Source organism: Penicillium soppii (assembly GCF_028829465.1).
Source record: "Penicillium soppii strain IBT 18220 chromosome Unknown utg000004l, whole genome shotgun sequence".
NCBI classification, from domain to species: Eukaryota; Fungi; Ascomycota; class Eurotiomycetes; order Eurotiales; family Aspergillaceae; genus Penicillium; species Penicillium soppii.
Window position 1 is genome coordinate 17,859 of NW_026643234.1, and position 17,598 is coordinate 35,456.

Genomic DNA, 17,598 nt, shown 5'->3' on the forward strand with positions numbered 1-17,598 from the left:
AGATTATCTCAATTAGGTCTGGCTGAAGAGAAAGCATTTGTTCCTAGCGCAATGTTGGCAAATTTCCGCAAATGAAGACCCAGTTTTTGGTGTTGAAGTGGGTAGAGAACCAAGGCGAAACGGCTACTTCCAAGTTAGCTCGTGATGGGTTCGGAGGATTGCGTTGATTTACTACGAGCCATGTATGTTTTCCCCGCAAGAAAATGGAAAGACCTATCATCCCAAACCGTTTTCATCGGCCCAGGGATGATGCTGTTTCCTCCGTCTGTAGGCCAAGCCAACCACGAAAATGCCCCATTGGCGCTCCTAGCCGCAACGGTCGTGGCTTCGGCTGGGTCTTGAAGGGTTGGCAGGGCATAGATAGAATACTGCACTTCCTGTCTCACTTGGAAGACTGCACAGGTAATAAGACTACATACAATTCCACTCTTTAGTGATAGCTGTGGGAACACAATGGAACGTAAATCTAATTCTAAAATCTCACTCCTCTATAATCGGAACACAAACTGCAATAATAAAATCATAGAGTATAACGGAAACCAAGAATCTGCTTGTCAGTCCTGTGCTTCTCCTCTTCGGCGATAACCTCAACCACGGATGATCCCTCAACCAAGTTCCGCCTTCTGTTTTCCCACATATAGTACACATATAGCAATGCCAAGAAGAAGATTCCGATTCCCAATCCACAAAGAGAGGCCTCAATACCGCTGGAGTATGTCGGCTCTTGCGAGGCATAGAAGAATTGGGGCCCTACGATATTACCAACACAGTATGCGGCAAAGATGGAAACTGAAACAGCGCTTCTCTTTGTCGCACCGGCAACGTTAGAAGTGACAATACTCAGACTGAGAGGAATGTTGACGGCGAAGGCAGCAACGAAGGCCAGACCAAGTAACTTGACCACTCTGTGGGAGTCGTCGAGTGTGTAGATCAGAACGACACCAATGATTGCAACGATCGCATTGAAGCTCATGCATATGAGACGCGATGATCGGACGTATGTGGCAATTGCCGCAGTGATGATCAGAAAAACTAGCTGGGAGGCACCCATGGGCATTTGAAGCAAGAGAGACTTGAAGTCGGAGTACCCGAAACCAGCAATGATGATAGCGGAGAACTGCATTGATTTTAGCAATTTTCAGAAGCGAGGGGCTAAGCGCACGTACGCTTGTAAGTCCGCCGTTGGCGAGGTTGACACAGAATGTGTAGAGCACCAGGAACCATGCCTGCGGGTCACAAGCAGCCTCCCGGACTTGCTTCCATTCGAAAACCTCTGTGGCCTCAGCAGTGCCTGTCTTGTCTCTCATGGTCCGTTGCACTGCAATCATTCGTTCGGTCTCGGTGAGGAAGGATGCTGTTGCGGGCGAGTCGGGGAGGACAAAGAAGAGGAAGATGGAATAACCGGAAGTGATTGCACCGAGGACGAGAAATAGCAGACGCCAGCTTTCCAGTGATGAAGAACAGTTGCCAATGCCCCATGCGATCACACCGCCGATGAGGTTAGCAATACAGTTACCGACGAACCATGCACCTTGGCTAAAGAAGAGTTAGTCTGCTGATTATAATTCAGTTGCCATGTTCATGTACCGAGCGGGTTGCTCTCCTCTCTTGTAGAACATTCCTGTGATGAGACCAAATCCGGGAGCGACAGCCGCCTCACCCATTCCCAGGAGGAATCGACAGGTTATGAGACCACCATAGTTCTGTGCGGCTGCATGGCACATGAGAATTCCACCCCAAAGAAACCTGGGTGACTGTTAGGGGGATTGTGAAAAGGGTGGTGGATAGGAACATACACTGATATGGCGAGGTATTTCCCCAGGGGAAGACGCACAATCAAGTAAGAAGTTGGCCAGCTCCAGGCCAGATATCCGAAATAGAAAACCGCCGAGCACCATGTGTATTGTTGGCCAACAAGTCCCTGTGACTGTTAGAACAAGATTAATAAATTCACTTGGATAGGGCTTACCAAGTCTGATCGAAGCCCGAGGAGAGTAGCTTGACTCAGGGCGAGTTTATCCATGTACTGAAGCATGTAACAGATTCCCATAGTTGGAATCATGCTAGTTCCATTAGCATTGGAAGTACGTACGCAGCATTGTTGTCATCCACGGATTGCCTTACAATAAATCCAACTTCCATAATAGTTGACGTTCCTTTTCAGGTGCTGCTTGAAACTCCATAACTTCTCCAACACTGGAGTCTTGCATCTCCTTGTCGATATAGTCTGTCTTCTCTTGTATATTATGATTGGCCATGATAAATGTAAATAGTGTATTAATCAATATGCTTAAAATCAGTCTCTAAGGAAAGGATCCTAAGCCCTATATATCCCCGGGTTTACTAAATTCCTTCCTCGGTATTATAATCTCCAGGGCTTTCATTTCGAGGTATGGTTTACGTGATATCTACCAATCTAAGATGATTGTCGTGAAGCTAGGTCAAGGTATAGAAGATAGTCAACTAGCGATAAGATTAAGATGAATGACATATCTTAATACTTTACTATGTAAAACATTCCCTATCAGCAAGGCGTGCTTTCCCGCGGGCAAAAAGATGCGAATAAGAGACGAGTGGCCTCAGCCACCATATGGAAACTATGAAAAAACCACAAGGTCGGCAAATCCAAAAGAATCATTTTATCTAGTCGGCAATTCGAATTCTCTGATTGGTCAGGTTTAGCCAACAATTTGGCAATTGAAGTCTAATCTTCCCCGGATTACGGAGTAATGAATTCGCTTATCTCCAGGCCTGGGGCTAGTCACGATAAGACTAAGCCGATGTCTTCGCGATTGGAATTTACATCGGTTAGGCCTACATTACTTGAGTTATGATATCTGGGGTATTACTTTATGCAATTTTATGCAATTTCATGCCCTTTTATGTCTGTTAATATCATGCATCTGTGGGATTCCAGTTGATATCAAGCAAAAAAAGATGGAAACCTAGGAACATAAAAGGATCTACTTCGCTTTTGTAGAGATCAGAAAATCGGTTAGGATTATCATCCGAGTCATCCGGAAGTCCAACAAAATCAATTCGACTCTTTCAAAATACCGCAGACGATAAAATGGCTGTCATTCCCTTCTCCGTTTCTACTAAGGAGGCTCAAGCTGCTATCGATGAAGCTCTTGAGAAATATTCCATGCAGCTTCGTGAATTAAACCAATTTGTATGCCCTAAGTTCATATTGGTCCGTGTGTCATGCTAACCCATTATAGATCTGGTCTAACCCTGAATTGGCCTATGAAGAACATAAGGCACACGATGCCATCTGTGATTTCCTTGAGAGCCATGGTTTCACAGTCACCAGACACGCCTATGGCGTGGATACTTCCTTCGAATGTATCAGCGGAACTGAAGGCCGACTGATCAACTTCAATGCCGAATATGATGCTTTGCCCGATATTGGTCACGCCTGTGGACATAACCTTATTGCCACTAGCAGTGTCGCGGCCTTTTTGGCGCTTGCCCATCTGCAGAAGAAGTTTGGAACTGGTGGCAGGATTCAACTCCTTGGTACCCCTGCAGAGGAGAATGGTGGCGGAAAGGAAAAACTGCTTAACGCTGGAGCTTACAAAGAGGTTGATATATCCTTGATGGCGTGAGTGTGATCGTGTCTTCTCAGCTTTGCTTTCACTAATTGTCGCTAGTCACGGTGGACCTAGTGGCAAGGCCCTGGTTGGATCCCCCTGCGATGGAGCGGCTGGTATTATGATGAATGCCCGCAAGGAGCTGCATGTGGAGTTTTTCGGCAAGAATGCCCACGCAGGTGGTAACCCGTGGGATGGTGTGAATGCTTTGGATGCGTTGGTTCAGGCATACAACGGAATATCCACCATGAGACAACAGATCCTGCCTGATGAGCGCATCCACGGCGCCTTCCTGGATGTGCCCAAGGTCGCCAATGTCATCCCGGCCTATACCAAGTCTTACTGGCAGATCCGAAGCCCGACTTTGACTGGATTGAACAGTTTGATCGCCAGAGTCCGGGCCTGTATCGAGGGAGCTGCTGTTATCACTGGCTGCACTACTAATATTGTCGAGTGAGTGGCGCGTACACACCAAATGACTCAAATGACTAACAGAACCCAGGGAGGGACTTTACACCGATATTGTTCTGAATGAGACCTTGTGTGAGCGTTTCAGCGGTCACATGGGTTCTTATGGAAGAAAGATTGTTCCCAGGCACGACAAGGTCTTGACCGGATCTTCTGACGTTGGAAATGTAAGCTACGCCGTACCAACACTTCATTCGATGTTTGCCATTCCGTGTCCAGAGGGCAGCTTTCCTCACCACCCGACCTTCACTGCCTCCGCTGGAACGGATGAAGCACACTTCGAGGCCGTCCTCACTAGTAAAGGCCTGGCTATGGTGGGATGGGATATGTTAACCGATGATGCACTTTTCGAAACTGCCAAGTCGCAGTGGGAAGGACTGAAGTCCATGGAAGCTTGAATGATGATGAACCAGGGTCAATTCAGGCAAAAATTTGATATTCGACGGATGCAAGAATTAGAGTGGAATTTCGAGGCTCATGGAATTTCATCCCATCCTCGATCCTTGCAGTGGGAATAATGCACAGGTAGTAAGACTATGTACCATGTCCCACTCAGTGGATTGAGCCCACATAGACATTGAAGTTGTAACTTTGAGCCCAACATGCTAGCAGCAACACTTATCCCTTGCGCAATTTGAATCATCGTCATCCGCGACAAGACTCAGCTGTGGCTAAAGTTGGAACAGATTCCGCTCCCTTGCATCGATCATCCATCATCAAGTCAAACTCCAGTTTAGCCCTCCTGGAAATCTCCGAGTGGCCTGGGTGATAGAGATCTAAAGCCACACACTCGAAAGACTATTACATGTACCTGTCTTCGACCTTTCTACAAACTTGGCCCACAATCCCGGCCAATAATGACCAAATGGTTTGCGTATATCGTGAGAGTAGCCGACGATACACTGGAGACCCCCGGAGGGCCAAGGTGAAATAGAAGGGCCAACTCTTGCTCCTCATGTTGGCTTTTTTTGCGTCCATATGGAAAGTTCCAGCACCTCTATACAGTGACGATACATGAATTTAGGTATCTTTGGAGTAACAAACTGTATGCATCATCCTACAGGAATATTAATATTCCGAGTCTACCCCTAACAGGGCATAGTATATCTTGGCATTAGGGTTCGAAAAACAATTGAAGAGTGTAAGTGGTGACACCAGTTTCGGGAAGTACTGTACCTCGACCCTATTCGGGAGACTGCGAGTCGACGATCGACCTCGTTCTCGCCTCGGAAAACTTGACGGACTCGATGATCAAATGTGCGGTCCACGGAACGGGGCACGGCTCAGATCATGTTACCATTGAGACCATTTTTGATGTGCCTTGGACAGCTCCAACGCAGACAGACAGACTGCTGCTCAAGAATGCACCGTGGAAAGAGATCAATGCCAGAATCGCGAGCACGCTAACTGCCACTCCGGTGGAAGGTTCCGTGCAGCAGAAGACCGATCGGCTGATGTGCGCGGTGTCGGAAGCGGTTCGTGCGTTGACGCCGAAGGCCAAACCGTCACCGCACGCAAAGCGGTGGTGGACGGCGGACCTGACACAACTTCGTCAGATATACACACATTGGAGAAACCACGCCCGCTCGGAACGACGAGCAGGACGAAAGGTGCCACAGCTGGAGGACATGGCTGCAAGCGCGGCGAAACAATATCATGACGCGATTCGGAAACAAAAGAAGAAACACTGGAATGAGTTTCTGGCCGACAACGACAACATTTGGAAAGCTGCCAAGTATCTCAAATCTGGGGAAGATGCAGCCTTCGGGAAGGTACCACAGCTCGTCAAAGCAGATGGAACGGTTACCACCGATCATGGGGAGCAGGCGGAAGAACTACTGACTCAATTCTTCCCGCCGCTGCCGGACAGCATTGATGATGAGGGGATTAGACCACAAAGAGCGCCAGTGGATATGCCGGCCATCACCATGGAAGAGGTAGAACGGCAGTTGCTTGCAACGAAGTCCTGGAAGGCACCAGGCGAGGATGGCCTGCCGGCAATAGTGTGGAAGATGACCTGGCCCACGGTCAAACACCGGGTTCTCGATCTCTTCCAGGCGTCACTGGAAGAAGGCACGCTGCCGAAACAGTGGCGACACGCCAAGATCATCCCGCTGAGAAAACCGAACAAGGAAGACTACACCATTGCCAAGGCATGGCGGCCGATCTCACTGCTCGCCACATTAGGCAAGATCCTGGAATCGGTGGTGGCAGAGAGAATCTCCCACGCGGTAGAGACCCACGGCCTGCTCCCGACCAGCCACTTCGGAGCCCGAAAGCAGCGGTCCGCGGAGCAAGCACTCCTACTCCTGCAGGAGCAAATCTACGCAGCGTGGCGAGGAAGACGGGTGCTGAGCCTGATCAGCTTCGATGTCAAGGGGGCCTACAATGGGGTCTGTAAGGAACGACTGGTCCAGAGGATGAAAGCGCGAGGTATACCGGAGGTTCTGCTTCGGTGGGTTGAGGCGTTCTGCTCGGGACGAACGGCGGCCATCCAGATCAATGGACAACTGTCGGAGGCTCAGGACCTGCCACAGCCTGGACTGCCTCAGGGCTCGCCCCTGTCTCCAATCCTATTTCTCTTCTTCAACGCCGACCTCGTGCAGAGGCAGATCGACAGCCAGGGAGGAGCAATTACCTTCGTGGATGACTTTACCGCGTGGGTGACCGGGCTAACCGTACACAGTAACCGAGAGGGCATCACAAGCATCATTAACGAAGCGCTCGACTAGGAGAAGAGGAGCGGAGTAACTTTTGAAGCCGACAAAACAGCGATTATACACTTCGTACCCAAGGCTCGTAAAGTGGATCAAGAGCCGTTCACTATCAAAGGACAGACGGTAGAGCCTAAAAGCAAGGTCAAAATCCTAGGGGTGCTAATAGACACGAGACTAAAGTACAAGGAGCATATTACAAGAGTAGCGTCTAAAGGTCTAGAGGCAGCGATAGAGCTTCGACGTCTCCGAGGTCTCTCTCTAGCGACAACGCGGCAGCTGTTCTCATCGACGGTAGCTCTAGTGGTAGACTATACCTCGAACGTCTAGATACACGCCCTCAAGAATCAAAACATAGGACCGATCAACCTGGTGCAAAGGGTAGGAGCGCAAGTAATTATAGGCACATTCCTCACCGTGGCGACCAGCGTAGCGGAGGCCGAGGCCTATATCGCCGCGGCACGACACCGATTCTGGAGCCAAGCCGTGAAGATATGGACGGACCTCCACACACTACCAGAGACCAATCCTCTCCGCAGAAACACAGATCGGATTAGGAAATTTAGGAGATACCACCGCTCACCACTGTACCAAGTAGCGGACGCGCTGAAAAACATCGACATAGAATCGCTAGAAACCATCAATCCGTTCACACTAGCACTATAGGAAGCACGCGTACAGACTGATGGTGAGCCTGTCTTAGATAGGTCAACTGTACTAGGCGGATCAATACGGATCGCGTTCAGCAGCTCGGCACGGAACGAGCTGGTCGGATTTGGAGTGGCGATCGAGAAACAACCACCCCGCTATCGGAAAGTGAGACTGAAGACCTTGTCCGTCACGTTAAGCGCGAGGACAGAGCACAATCCGTTTTCCGCGGAGCTAGCGGCAATAGCGCATACACTTAAGACACTCGTGGGATTAAAAGACTTTAGGATCACGTTGATCACGAGTAATAAAGGGGCAGCTCTCACGCTGAAGAATCCGCGACCACGGTCGGGCTAGGAATTTGTCTGTCAAATCTACAAGCTGATAAGAAGACTGCAGAAGCATAGAAATCAGATTAGCGTCCGGTGGATCCCCACTAGCGGAGATAACAAACTACTAGGGCTAGCGAAAGAGCAGGCGAGAACCGCCACAAAAGAAGATGCCATCCTACAAGGACAGGTCCCCAAAATGAAATCGACGACTCTAAAGATCGCGCGTACCTAAGCAATCCCTAGCAGTAAGCTACCCGAGAGCATCGGGAAACATTCGAGACGAGTGGATAAAGCCCTTCCGGGAAAACACACGCGACAGCTATATGACCGATTATCGTGGAAAGAAGCAAGCGTGCTGTCCTAGCTCCGCACGGGGATGGCAAGACTTAACGGATATCTCTTTCGAATCAATGCCGCCGAGACAGATCAATGTGCATGTGGACAAGCAAGAGAGACGGTAGACCACTTTCTCTTTCGATGTCGGAAGTGGACCGCGCACCGGACGGAAATGCTACAATGTACCCACACTCACCGAAGTAATATGTCCTTCTTCTTGGGAGGGAAGTCACCCTCCGATGATCAAAAGTGGAAGCCGAATTTGGAAGCAGTGCGAGCGTCAATACGATTCGCCATCGCCACGGGCCGACTTGAGGCCACCTAGACGGGCCGACGAACTGATAGAATACCTCTCTTTTACTAACCCCTAAGCCCTTGTGGCAGACGATAGACGCGCTTCAACTGCCGAGGATAGGATGTTGAACACTTGGAGAAGCGCCTTCAAGCCAGTCTACTAACCAATACTAACCTATAGGGACCGACTATGAGAGTGGAAGCTAAGATATCAAATACGGAAGGAAGTACTGTATGGGCTCCAAGGAGACACGGCGTATACCCAAACATGCATGTATTGGTAGATTAGTGATAGTTGCCCTCTCGGCTCAGCCGCCGGGCGTTAATGAATTGTGTGTGTGTGTGTGTGTGTAGTACTCTAACTATGCACATCTCCAATTTACCAGCTAGCTGTCTCTATTTGAGGGGTGCGAGGCAAGCTCATCGCTTTGTATCAATCAGCCTTGTGATTGAGTATTTCTCGAACCCATATTGGTCCCTGTCTCCAAGGCCGGGGAAAATATGTAGCTCAATTGATAGGCCTTCTATATGGCTTCTCCAATATGCGATTTTGGTAGAGTTCTTCTCGTTTACCACGCATCTGGTCCCGCCCAACACGGAAGGGTGCCTACTAGATAGTCTCTGCCGCACAAGCTGTTGTTTCCGACATCATGCAGCCATCTAACTCGCACTAGATAAAAAAGAAGACAGACGGGTCAATTTGCTTGTGATTTGCTCTGTTCTCGTCACGATTCATCTCAACTGGTCGAGTACCCCAGGAGCGCCCCAGATTCCCAGGAGCTTCTGAGCCCCGGGAACTAGTATATGGGCCGTAGGGGCAAAGGATAGGTGGAACTACCATTGTGTCGACCACCCGGGCCCATCAAGTGCAGCATAGGTGCTTCGGGTCTAGTTCCCAGGGATGCCATTGGGTATCTCTCTTCAGTAGTGGGCTCCAGCAGCGGAGCCAACGTCATTCAAATGGCTTTCAGTATCTGCAAGCAAGTTCCCTATGTGGTTAACAATACGTGAGAGGAAGAAGCCCATCAAGCCGTCTCTATATCCATCTACTGAATTATCATTGCCTCCTTCGCTCTTGCCTGTCGCCTAAAGCCAATCTCCTATCGAACCAGTGACCACTTCCTTCTAATTCAGGTTTGTCTCGCCTAGAGGACATCCCTTTTCTTCCGCACTCGAGAAAAACAGCGTCCTTACCTTCACGTAATCTGTTTTTACCTCAAGCTGATCCCTGTTCATCGGTTTTTCGATGAGCTTCACTATCTTTCAAAATGGCTAACTCAATCACTGTGTCCGACGCTACTATGCGAGCTAGAAGAGATGCCGAAATGAGCATCGATGCTCTGAAAACTCATATCAAATTAGCCAAAAACACCTTAGGTGTTTGAAATTCTTCTGATTCGATTAGTATCTCATTAACATATTTTACAACGTATTTTACCCGCCTCTGACGTGAGCCCAGCTATTGCCACGCAGGAAGTTCAAAGTTATGTTTATTTGAACTTGACAGACTGCGCAAGCGCATACGATTGTTTCGAAAAGGGTTTTCAGAGATTTGTTGACCGCTCAGTGGATGGAAGAGTGCGCGAATTTGACCGTCATGGCTTCCGTTTATTGGGGAGATTCAGGCGCAGTTGCTGAATCAACGGCTCGACTAGTGGAAGAACCTTGCCTTCAACGCGGTGGAATTTACACTATATGTCATTTTTAACCTTCGGACTCTATAGCGAACTGACAAACCGGACTTTGATCAAGAATGCGTTCTCTCTCTATGTCGGAGAATATCAACCAGGAACAAATTACAGCACTTTGGCCGGCCATAGAGAGATAAACGTCAAAAATGATCAAAAAAATGGACCGGGGAGGTGATGTGCTTCAGGAGAAGAGCGAAATGCTCCAAGGCATCGTTCGTGAAGTTGCAATGCAGGCTGCTGAAATCAAAGACTCGCAAAACTTCCTTGACGAGCTTCACATGGAGATCCGTTAGCTACGGACTGGACAGCGAACCGAGACCCAGAACGGTGGTCGGCTTATAGTAGGCCTTATTGGCCCTCTTCCCGGTTCCTTTTAAATAAATCAAAGGATCAGCAATGTTAGAGCTGGTAAAAAGGGAAGGTGTGGTCGGCATTGTTCGCGGTCTCAACGTGAATGCTTGTTTCTAGGATGACGTTTGGCCATGTCGGAGATACGATGTGTCTGGGTGCGTATTTCTGGATATTCACGCCGACAATCTCATGGCCTATCGGAATCAAACTTCTCACATAATGGTGCATGTTGTCATTCGTCAGGATATCTTGCAGAATTTTCTATTTCATAGTGTGCTTTACCTTGATTTTCCATTTGATGGTATACCAAAAGAAAAGCTTGCGAGAAGCTGGTCCTCTGGCCGATTTGCTTCCCACCTCCGCCACTAAGCCTAATGCACCACACTATTAAAAGCATCCCCACGCTACCTTAGAAAAACCACATTCAGACTACTCTCTCGCGAGCACAAAAGCGTAGGAAAGTATCGGGTCCTACTTTCGTTTCCCGCTGGCAGAAGCGCTGGAAACCGTGGATACAGTCATTTTTGACGCCATATCTTCCCGTTTGAATTTCACCGGTGGTTTCTTTTACGGTCACCTTTATATTTATGCAATATTTCTCTGAGAAGAAATCGAAGGAGTCCACCCTTATAAGCCTCTTCTTTAAGGAAAAATTTCCGCTCGCTGATTGTATAGTCTCTTAAATCTTCCTCCGTATTGAACCGCTCTGGGACGTGTGTGCAGAGTACTGCCTAGCTGAATGAGCATCGTAAAGAATAAGCAAGCAATCAAACTTCCATCATACCTGTCGAGCTTCGAGAATATTCTCTGGGACTCTATATAGTGACAGATGCGTTGCCATGATGCTAGGCTGTTGGCATCTGCTCCGAAGTGTGAGTTGAATGCTTGCACGATGGCAATGCAAAAGGATTCCTAAGCCTTTCTACGTGCGACTGGAATTTGGCCGTTCGGCAGTGTATGCCATCCAAATATGGAGCACATGCGATAGAACTCGGCGTATATAGGCTGCTCCCTCTGGTAGGCAAACCTGAGGTATTAGATAAAGAATTCATTAATCTCATCTAGTTCGACGTGCTCTTGATTTTTCATCGCAGCTAGAGCGGCTGGTTGTCTGAATGTTGTGTTGGCAGATAGAGAATCGAAATTGCCAGTTATTGATAGTAGCAGCTGCCTTTATAGACGGTTCAATTATGAAGCGCACAGCCCTGTTTTAACGCGTAATTTGCTAAGATACGACTATTATATTCTTGCGTAAGCCTATATATTCTGGCTATAAGAACCATCTTCCTAATTACCCCGTGTTATAACAACCTTTGTGTTATTTCACGTTGGTTATTCTACTGCCGTCAGAACTACGGCATAACAGCAGCCTCCCGCATGGTATACACAACATAGAAAATCTTGCATGTCCTTTTGAACGTCTAAGGGAATCTCTACTACATTGAATTTTCGGACAGACCTGATCAATCAAGTCTCTGTTGTGAAACCCTTATATGCACGAACCAGGCGATCCTGTCACGACTGGTGATGGTTGTGATACAGTACTTTTGGTTTACAGATAAACTGGTTTTTGGTAAACATTGCATTGTGTGACGAATGATGGGCTGGTTCAAAATATGGGGCGGGGCAGAGGAAAAAGCAATCTTTGCACCTACAAAATTAGACTGAGAAAAAGAGTGTCAAGAAGAAAATCAAGAAAAAGAGAACAGCTATAGTAGATGTCACTAGCAAACAGCCTACTGCTCTAAAAGCTTATCGTTTCTTCCTCGGAATTGGAATCGTTCATCCACCAATCCCAAGCTAAGAACTAAATTAACAGGTAGTGGGGGCAAATTCGTGGACCTAGCCCAGTGCGCTGATTACGATGCCTACCGTGGATTCCGAAGCAACCACATCTCTTTAATACTATAGAAGAACAGACAAATTAATTGTATTCAAAAGATGACTACGGAGTATAGTTCAACTGATGCGGTTCTGCTTAGACTTCGAGAAACTAACGTATCCAACACTCCCCTTGGATATTACCCTCCGGCCGACCGCGCGATGACTCGTTCTAACGAGAAATAGCCTAACAGTCTAGTCTAGTCTAGCTGGTCTATCTATCATTTATGATTTACGTCGAGTGTAGCCCTAACCTTGGCCCCCCAAATTAAACATGCTTTTCGGATATCAAGCTAAACTCATGACAATTCAAGTGGAGATGGAATAGACTACATAATGTCAATAAACGCAATAGGCGTAATTGGGAATATCTTAACTGGGAGACCCGTTGAGACGGCCATACGACCGACGGTGAGGTTTCGTTCATCCTGGTGAAAGATCAACGCTTCACAAATATTGAGTTCACGAACCGTTTCTCTTTCTCTGAATGACTAACATCCGGCTTGTTGGTTCTCTCTCCCGCATTGCAAATGACCCTGCCCTCCGGAATTATTTTAAACCTCCCGTAACCCTTGATTGCTGGTTCAAACGCTCCTACAACTTCGCTCACGACCAGACCGGACAACGTTTGGCTGAGATGGATGAATCCGGCCAGGATGGTTCGTATGGCTTAATTTTACCGTATGCCTGTGCTTACAATAGACTAGATAGCAACTTTGATCTCGACCTTCATACAATTTGGCGCGAGTCTTGTTGTATGCCGGCGCCACCTCCTTGTCTTTGCGAAGAGCATAAAGATACTATGCTAGACTTTCCGAAAGAACTTTATTTTGGAGTATAGGAGGCTTAAGGATCAGCCTCGGTCGAATGCTTCTTCTACCCCAACAACGATAGCTATTTGTGCTTTAAGTGGACAGGTCCAGATCCTCTTTCGTTCGCCACTCAAGCTGATGACATTTTTCTTTACATATCAGCATTCTTCCTCCTTAAAGATCTGTACTAGGTGGAGCTTAGGCTTGTAAGATTTCATTAGTTAACCGGCGAGACGGTGGGAGAGCATCTGTTCTTCCTGCCTCGTGTTGAAACGGCTATGGGGAATCTACGCCGGGCGCGAGCACAAATCCTGGAAATAATGTCCCTAGCCACTGTGGCAGCGATGCCCGCCTCCTTCCGATTGTCATTGTGGCCGCGCACAGAGCCTCGACCGTACTGTGGTCACTCTACCCTGTTCCCGCTAGCGACGAGACCCACGACGCCATCACTGGATCCGTCGTTTTTGTAAATAACCTCTTGGAAAACTATAAATGAATACGACACAATATTTCTGACATTACGTGTCACTGTTGGTCTAAACGACAGCCGTAAGGCGTTAGTAGTCATGTAATCGCAATTTGCTTTGTATAACATTCTCAAAATCAAACAAAACTCTCTCAAAAAATTGGCACTACGTCCGAGTACAAGTCTAACTTATTCTCTGATTAGAAAACTACATGACTATAAAGAAATACATGACAAAATTCCCCCCCCCGCAACCATACTCGGTGCTTTTAACATCCACCAACGTGCCTAGACTACTTTTCGAGCTTGGTTACAGCCATTAGCGCGACATTCAGTCGTTTCCAAGAGGATTTTGAAGCCTGCCCAAGAGACAGCAGTCGTAATCCTCGCTCATCAGTAGGAAGCTGAGGTCCATCCGGCCGATGTTATTCTTCCTCGAAAATCAAAAATTTCCGTCGACATCCTCGCCACCGAGGTGTCTAGGCAAGTATGATGCCCAGAGACGCATTCTCAGATACGTGGATAGAGCCCCACGGATCGAGGTTCTTGAAGTGCAAGTTTCGGATTGTCGCGTTCGAGATTTGCGAGTGTCTCCGAGATGGTTTGAAAGTGCTCAGTCGTTAGGGTTTCTTTCTGGTTGGTATCCAGCTACGGGAGAGGATTTGCTAGTAATCAGCCATAGGAACTGATACTGTATACGTTGCACCTAGTTTAGCTCTCGCGGTTTGTGATCAGAAGTGTCCTTTGGGTGGCATTATTCAACATGAATTGGCAGTCCGTTCGGCTTCTAGTCGCCTTTATTGTTTTGATCTAGAACATTCCTTGAAGTATCCATCTTCTGATGGGCGAAGAACTAAATTCGGGATATTCTAGTCTGTGCCAGATGAAAGCTCTTTATAGTCCACTTATAGATACGCAGTCACCATGATATTGCCATGTTTGAGATACGGTTATCAACACTATCATTCATTTGAGTGCTGATGGATTTTTGTTATTTAAGGCCACTGATCATCCCTATTCCTATACTGATAAGTATGCTGGTAAACAAGTTCTAGAAGCAGCTTTGAATCATGCCTCAGCGCTCCTCCGGCTATGAATTCTAAAGGCAATATTGCATATTTGAAAGCATTTGGCTGGCTAGGATGGTGAACAATAAGTGATATAACACAATCCTATAAGTAACTCGTAGAAGACTGGAAATTTTGTATCGAAAGCCGCGCGTTGGTGATTGCCTGTGTCCTAATTCTCGGCGGCAAAACCCCGGATTGAGTTAGCCTTAAAGGTGGTGTCTAGCCACCGTTGATTTAACGTCCTCTCGCCTCACAACCCACCTCTTCATTTGTTATTCATGTCTTTTGTCAATAATCCAGGATCACGTTGAAAACAACCCGTGCGCATGAAATGGCAAGACTTCGTTTTCGATAGGATTTGTTAAAGTGATAGTCAACTCAGCGACTTTGGTAGGCAAGTAGCGATGATTCAGGTATTCTAGGTTTCTGTACGAGTTTGCTGACTTTTTCTACCTTTTCTTTCTTCTGTGTTATTTCAACAGGCCACTCTTTAGATTGATCGAGTTTCGTACTGAGATATGGCGCTTGATAGTGGTTTTAATGCCTCCTACTTTCGTCTACTTTTCGGCACAAAGATGCCGATTCATGCTTAGTGCGGGCAACAGTTCACAAACAGTACAACAAGCTACGACAGCATCCTCGCAGGCAGAAGCATATAAAGCGGACATGATTTCCCTAAGCGACAGGCTACTCTTCTACAGTAAGAGAAGCGAACAGAAAGACCTGACCGACCTCATACCCATCGAACAGCCTGGCGTGGAGTTCCACTAGTATGAAAAATGTGAGTTTATCAGTAGAGGCTCGGCACACCTATTACGCGTCAGATGTGTAAAGCTGTCATGTGGAGAATGTTCGTATCGAATAGTGTGTGGCGGGCTTTTTCGCAGATACCGACAAGCTACCTCTTTAGATCCAAGCTCAAGACAACTGTGCACAGCGGGCTGTTCACTTCTAGCTGATTCTAGAATGATATCTCAGAGCTGCTCTCTAGGCTAATGGCTGTCTTCGAATAACTCGACAAGTGTCCCGTGATCTCTTAAAATCGGCTGTTGAGATCTGGCGCAGATTAGGATGATGATTCGAAGCTATAGCTTTGGCCACTTTTGCTCGAAAAATGTGACGAGATAGCCAAGGTTCTGTAGTGATAGCCTTGCTTTGCTTTTAAGGAAGTTACGTTAATAGTGGAACCGTCCATGGCTCCGAATCTAGCAGAATCTACACTCGAAATAATTCGTGATATGATCCTTAGTGATGAGCTAACTGCTTCCGAAATGGCTAGAGCTGTAGGCTGCAGCAAGCGTGCAATCTTTCGAATTCGGTCTAATCTACGGCTTCTTGTTGCTTGGAAGATGGCCGTAGCTGATCTCTGGTACAGCCTCAAGCTCGTTCTCCGATGGCCATACTGTCTTTTTGCCTTGTTGCCGTTTGGCCGAGTCAGTCTTCTCTCTAGTATGTGTTACGCTCACAAAACCAATATCGTCTTTCCCACGAACATAGCCATGGCTAGCGACATGAGTCCCATGCAGGAGTTGATTCTCGTCTTTGTAGCAAAGAGTCACGTGTGGACCTAACGGATCCTTCTGGTGTATGCCATTGATACTAGTTGTATCGTGAACCTCGGACCTGCAAATTTATTCAGACATCAGCTAGCATCTAGTAGGGATTCAAGGGAGAGAAAAAAGCCATATGTCTCTCATTCACTATGTTGCCATGGGTGACTGTGCCAAGCTCTTTATTTTTCTCCCACGAAGCGGGACAGCAAAGGATGACCTCGATCAGAACAAGCGGACGCCTCTCTCGTGGGCGGCGAAATACAGCGCATTTCGTGCACCAGTTGGTCTGGCACAAGGGCTATAGGCCATAAATTCACCCAATTAGAAGAGGAATCAATCCAGGATTGGTTAATCTCTGTAGATCATAGAGGTGCTGCTCTCACGATCGCCATGTTAAGAGATATGGCTATTTTACTACTCGAAAACCGAGGAGATCATGCCCCCTAGACCGTTAGTAAGAATTGGCCAACACAATACATTAAACGACATCCCGAGCTTTCTGGTCGATTCTCTCGCAAATATGACTACAAACGCGCCTTAATGGAAGATCAAAACATCATTGTTGAGTGGTTTAAGCTTGTTAAAAAAACGATTGCTCAATATAGTATCACTTCCGATGATATCTACAACTTTGACGAACCGGGATTTGCGATGGGAGTTAGTGCAACAACGAAGATTATCACACAGTCATTTTATACCGGTCGGAGGGGCGTTTTACAAGCTGGTACTCGCGAATGGGTGACTGTTATTGAAACAATTTGCGCCTCCGGGCGAGCGCTCCCACCATACGTTATCTTTAAAGGCAAAAACTTCATGGAACGATAGTTCGACGACCTTCCAAAACATTGGGCTCTTAACGTTAGTCCAAACGGCTGGACGAGTAACGAAATTGGCGTTGATTGGCTTCAAAAACACTTCATTCCGCATACAAAAAGTCAGATAAAAGGGAAACATTGTCTTTTGGTCCTTGATGGCCACGACAGTCATCTTACAGCGACATTCGATAAGATTTGCCAGGAAAACAACATTATACCAATATGTATGCCTCCGTATGCCTCTCATCTTTTACAGCCTCTTGATGTTGGTTGTTTTGCTGTGTTAAAGCGCTCTTACGGAAGGCGGGTTGCAGAATATACCCGATTAGGCATCGATTCTATCGAGAAAGATGACTTCCTTAATATCTTTCCAGCGGCTCGTAACGATTCATTCAAAGAGTCTATCGTTCAAAGTGCCTTCGCAGCTACTGGTTTAGTGCCATTAGATCCTGATCGGGTACTATCAAAACTCAATATTCGCCTTCAATCTCCGCCTCTACCAGATCGACCAGTTTCATAAGGTTCAACATCAGGTAGTAATATCTCTACCGGCATCCCTCGGACGACTAAGCAG

At 47.2% G+C, this 17,598-nt stretch overlaps 4 protein-coding genes across 4 annotated transcripts; 3 read left to right on the forward strand and 1 right to left on the reverse strand.

The window, feature by feature from the left end:
• Positions 1-520: 520 nt before the first annotated feature.
• On the reverse strand, positions 521-2,258 carry N7529_003437 (uncharacterized protein; the record flags this gene model as incomplete). The annotated part of the gene is made up of 6 exons (XM_057238964.1): positions 521-1,117; positions 1,167-1,536; positions 1,588-1,746; positions 1,797-1,921; positions 1,970-2,063; positions 2,125-2,258. The coding sequence occupies 6 exons, from the start codon at positions 2,256-2,258 to the stop codon at positions 521-523; spliced, it is 1,479 nt and encodes a 492-aa protein (XP_057098259.1).
• An 812-nt stretch (positions 2,259-3,070) lies between these two features.
• On the forward strand, positions 3,071-4,459 carry N7529_003438 (M20 family metallopeptidase; the record flags this gene model as incomplete). The annotated part of the gene is made up of 4 exons (XM_057238965.1): positions 3,071-3,172; positions 3,222-3,604; positions 3,654-4,046; positions 4,096-4,459. 4 exons carry the CDS (start codon positions 3,071-3,073, stop codon positions 4,457-4,459), a joined length of 1,242 nt encoding a protein of 413 aa, XP_057098260.1.
• Positions 4,460-5,308: 849 nt separating this feature from the next.
• N7529_003439 (RNA-directed DNA polymerase) lies at positions 5,309-6,793 on the forward strand (the record flags this gene model as incomplete). The annotated part of the gene is made up of 1 exon (XM_057238966.1): positions 5,309-6,793. One exon carries the CDS (start codon positions 5,309-5,311, stop codon positions 6,791-6,793), a length of 1,485 nt encoding a protein of 494 aa, XP_057098261.1.
• Positions 6,794-9,653: 2,860 nt separating this feature from the next.
• Positions 9,654-10,023, forward strand: N7529_003440 (uncharacterized protein; the record flags this gene model as incomplete). Its single annotated transcript, XM_057238967.1, has 2 exons — positions 9,654-9,762; positions 9,893-10,023. 2 exons carry the CDS (start codon positions 9,654-9,656, stop codon positions 10,021-10,023), a joined length of 240 nt encoding a protein of 79 aa, XP_057098262.1.
• Between the last annotated feature and the right edge of the window lie 7,575 nt (positions 10,024-17,598).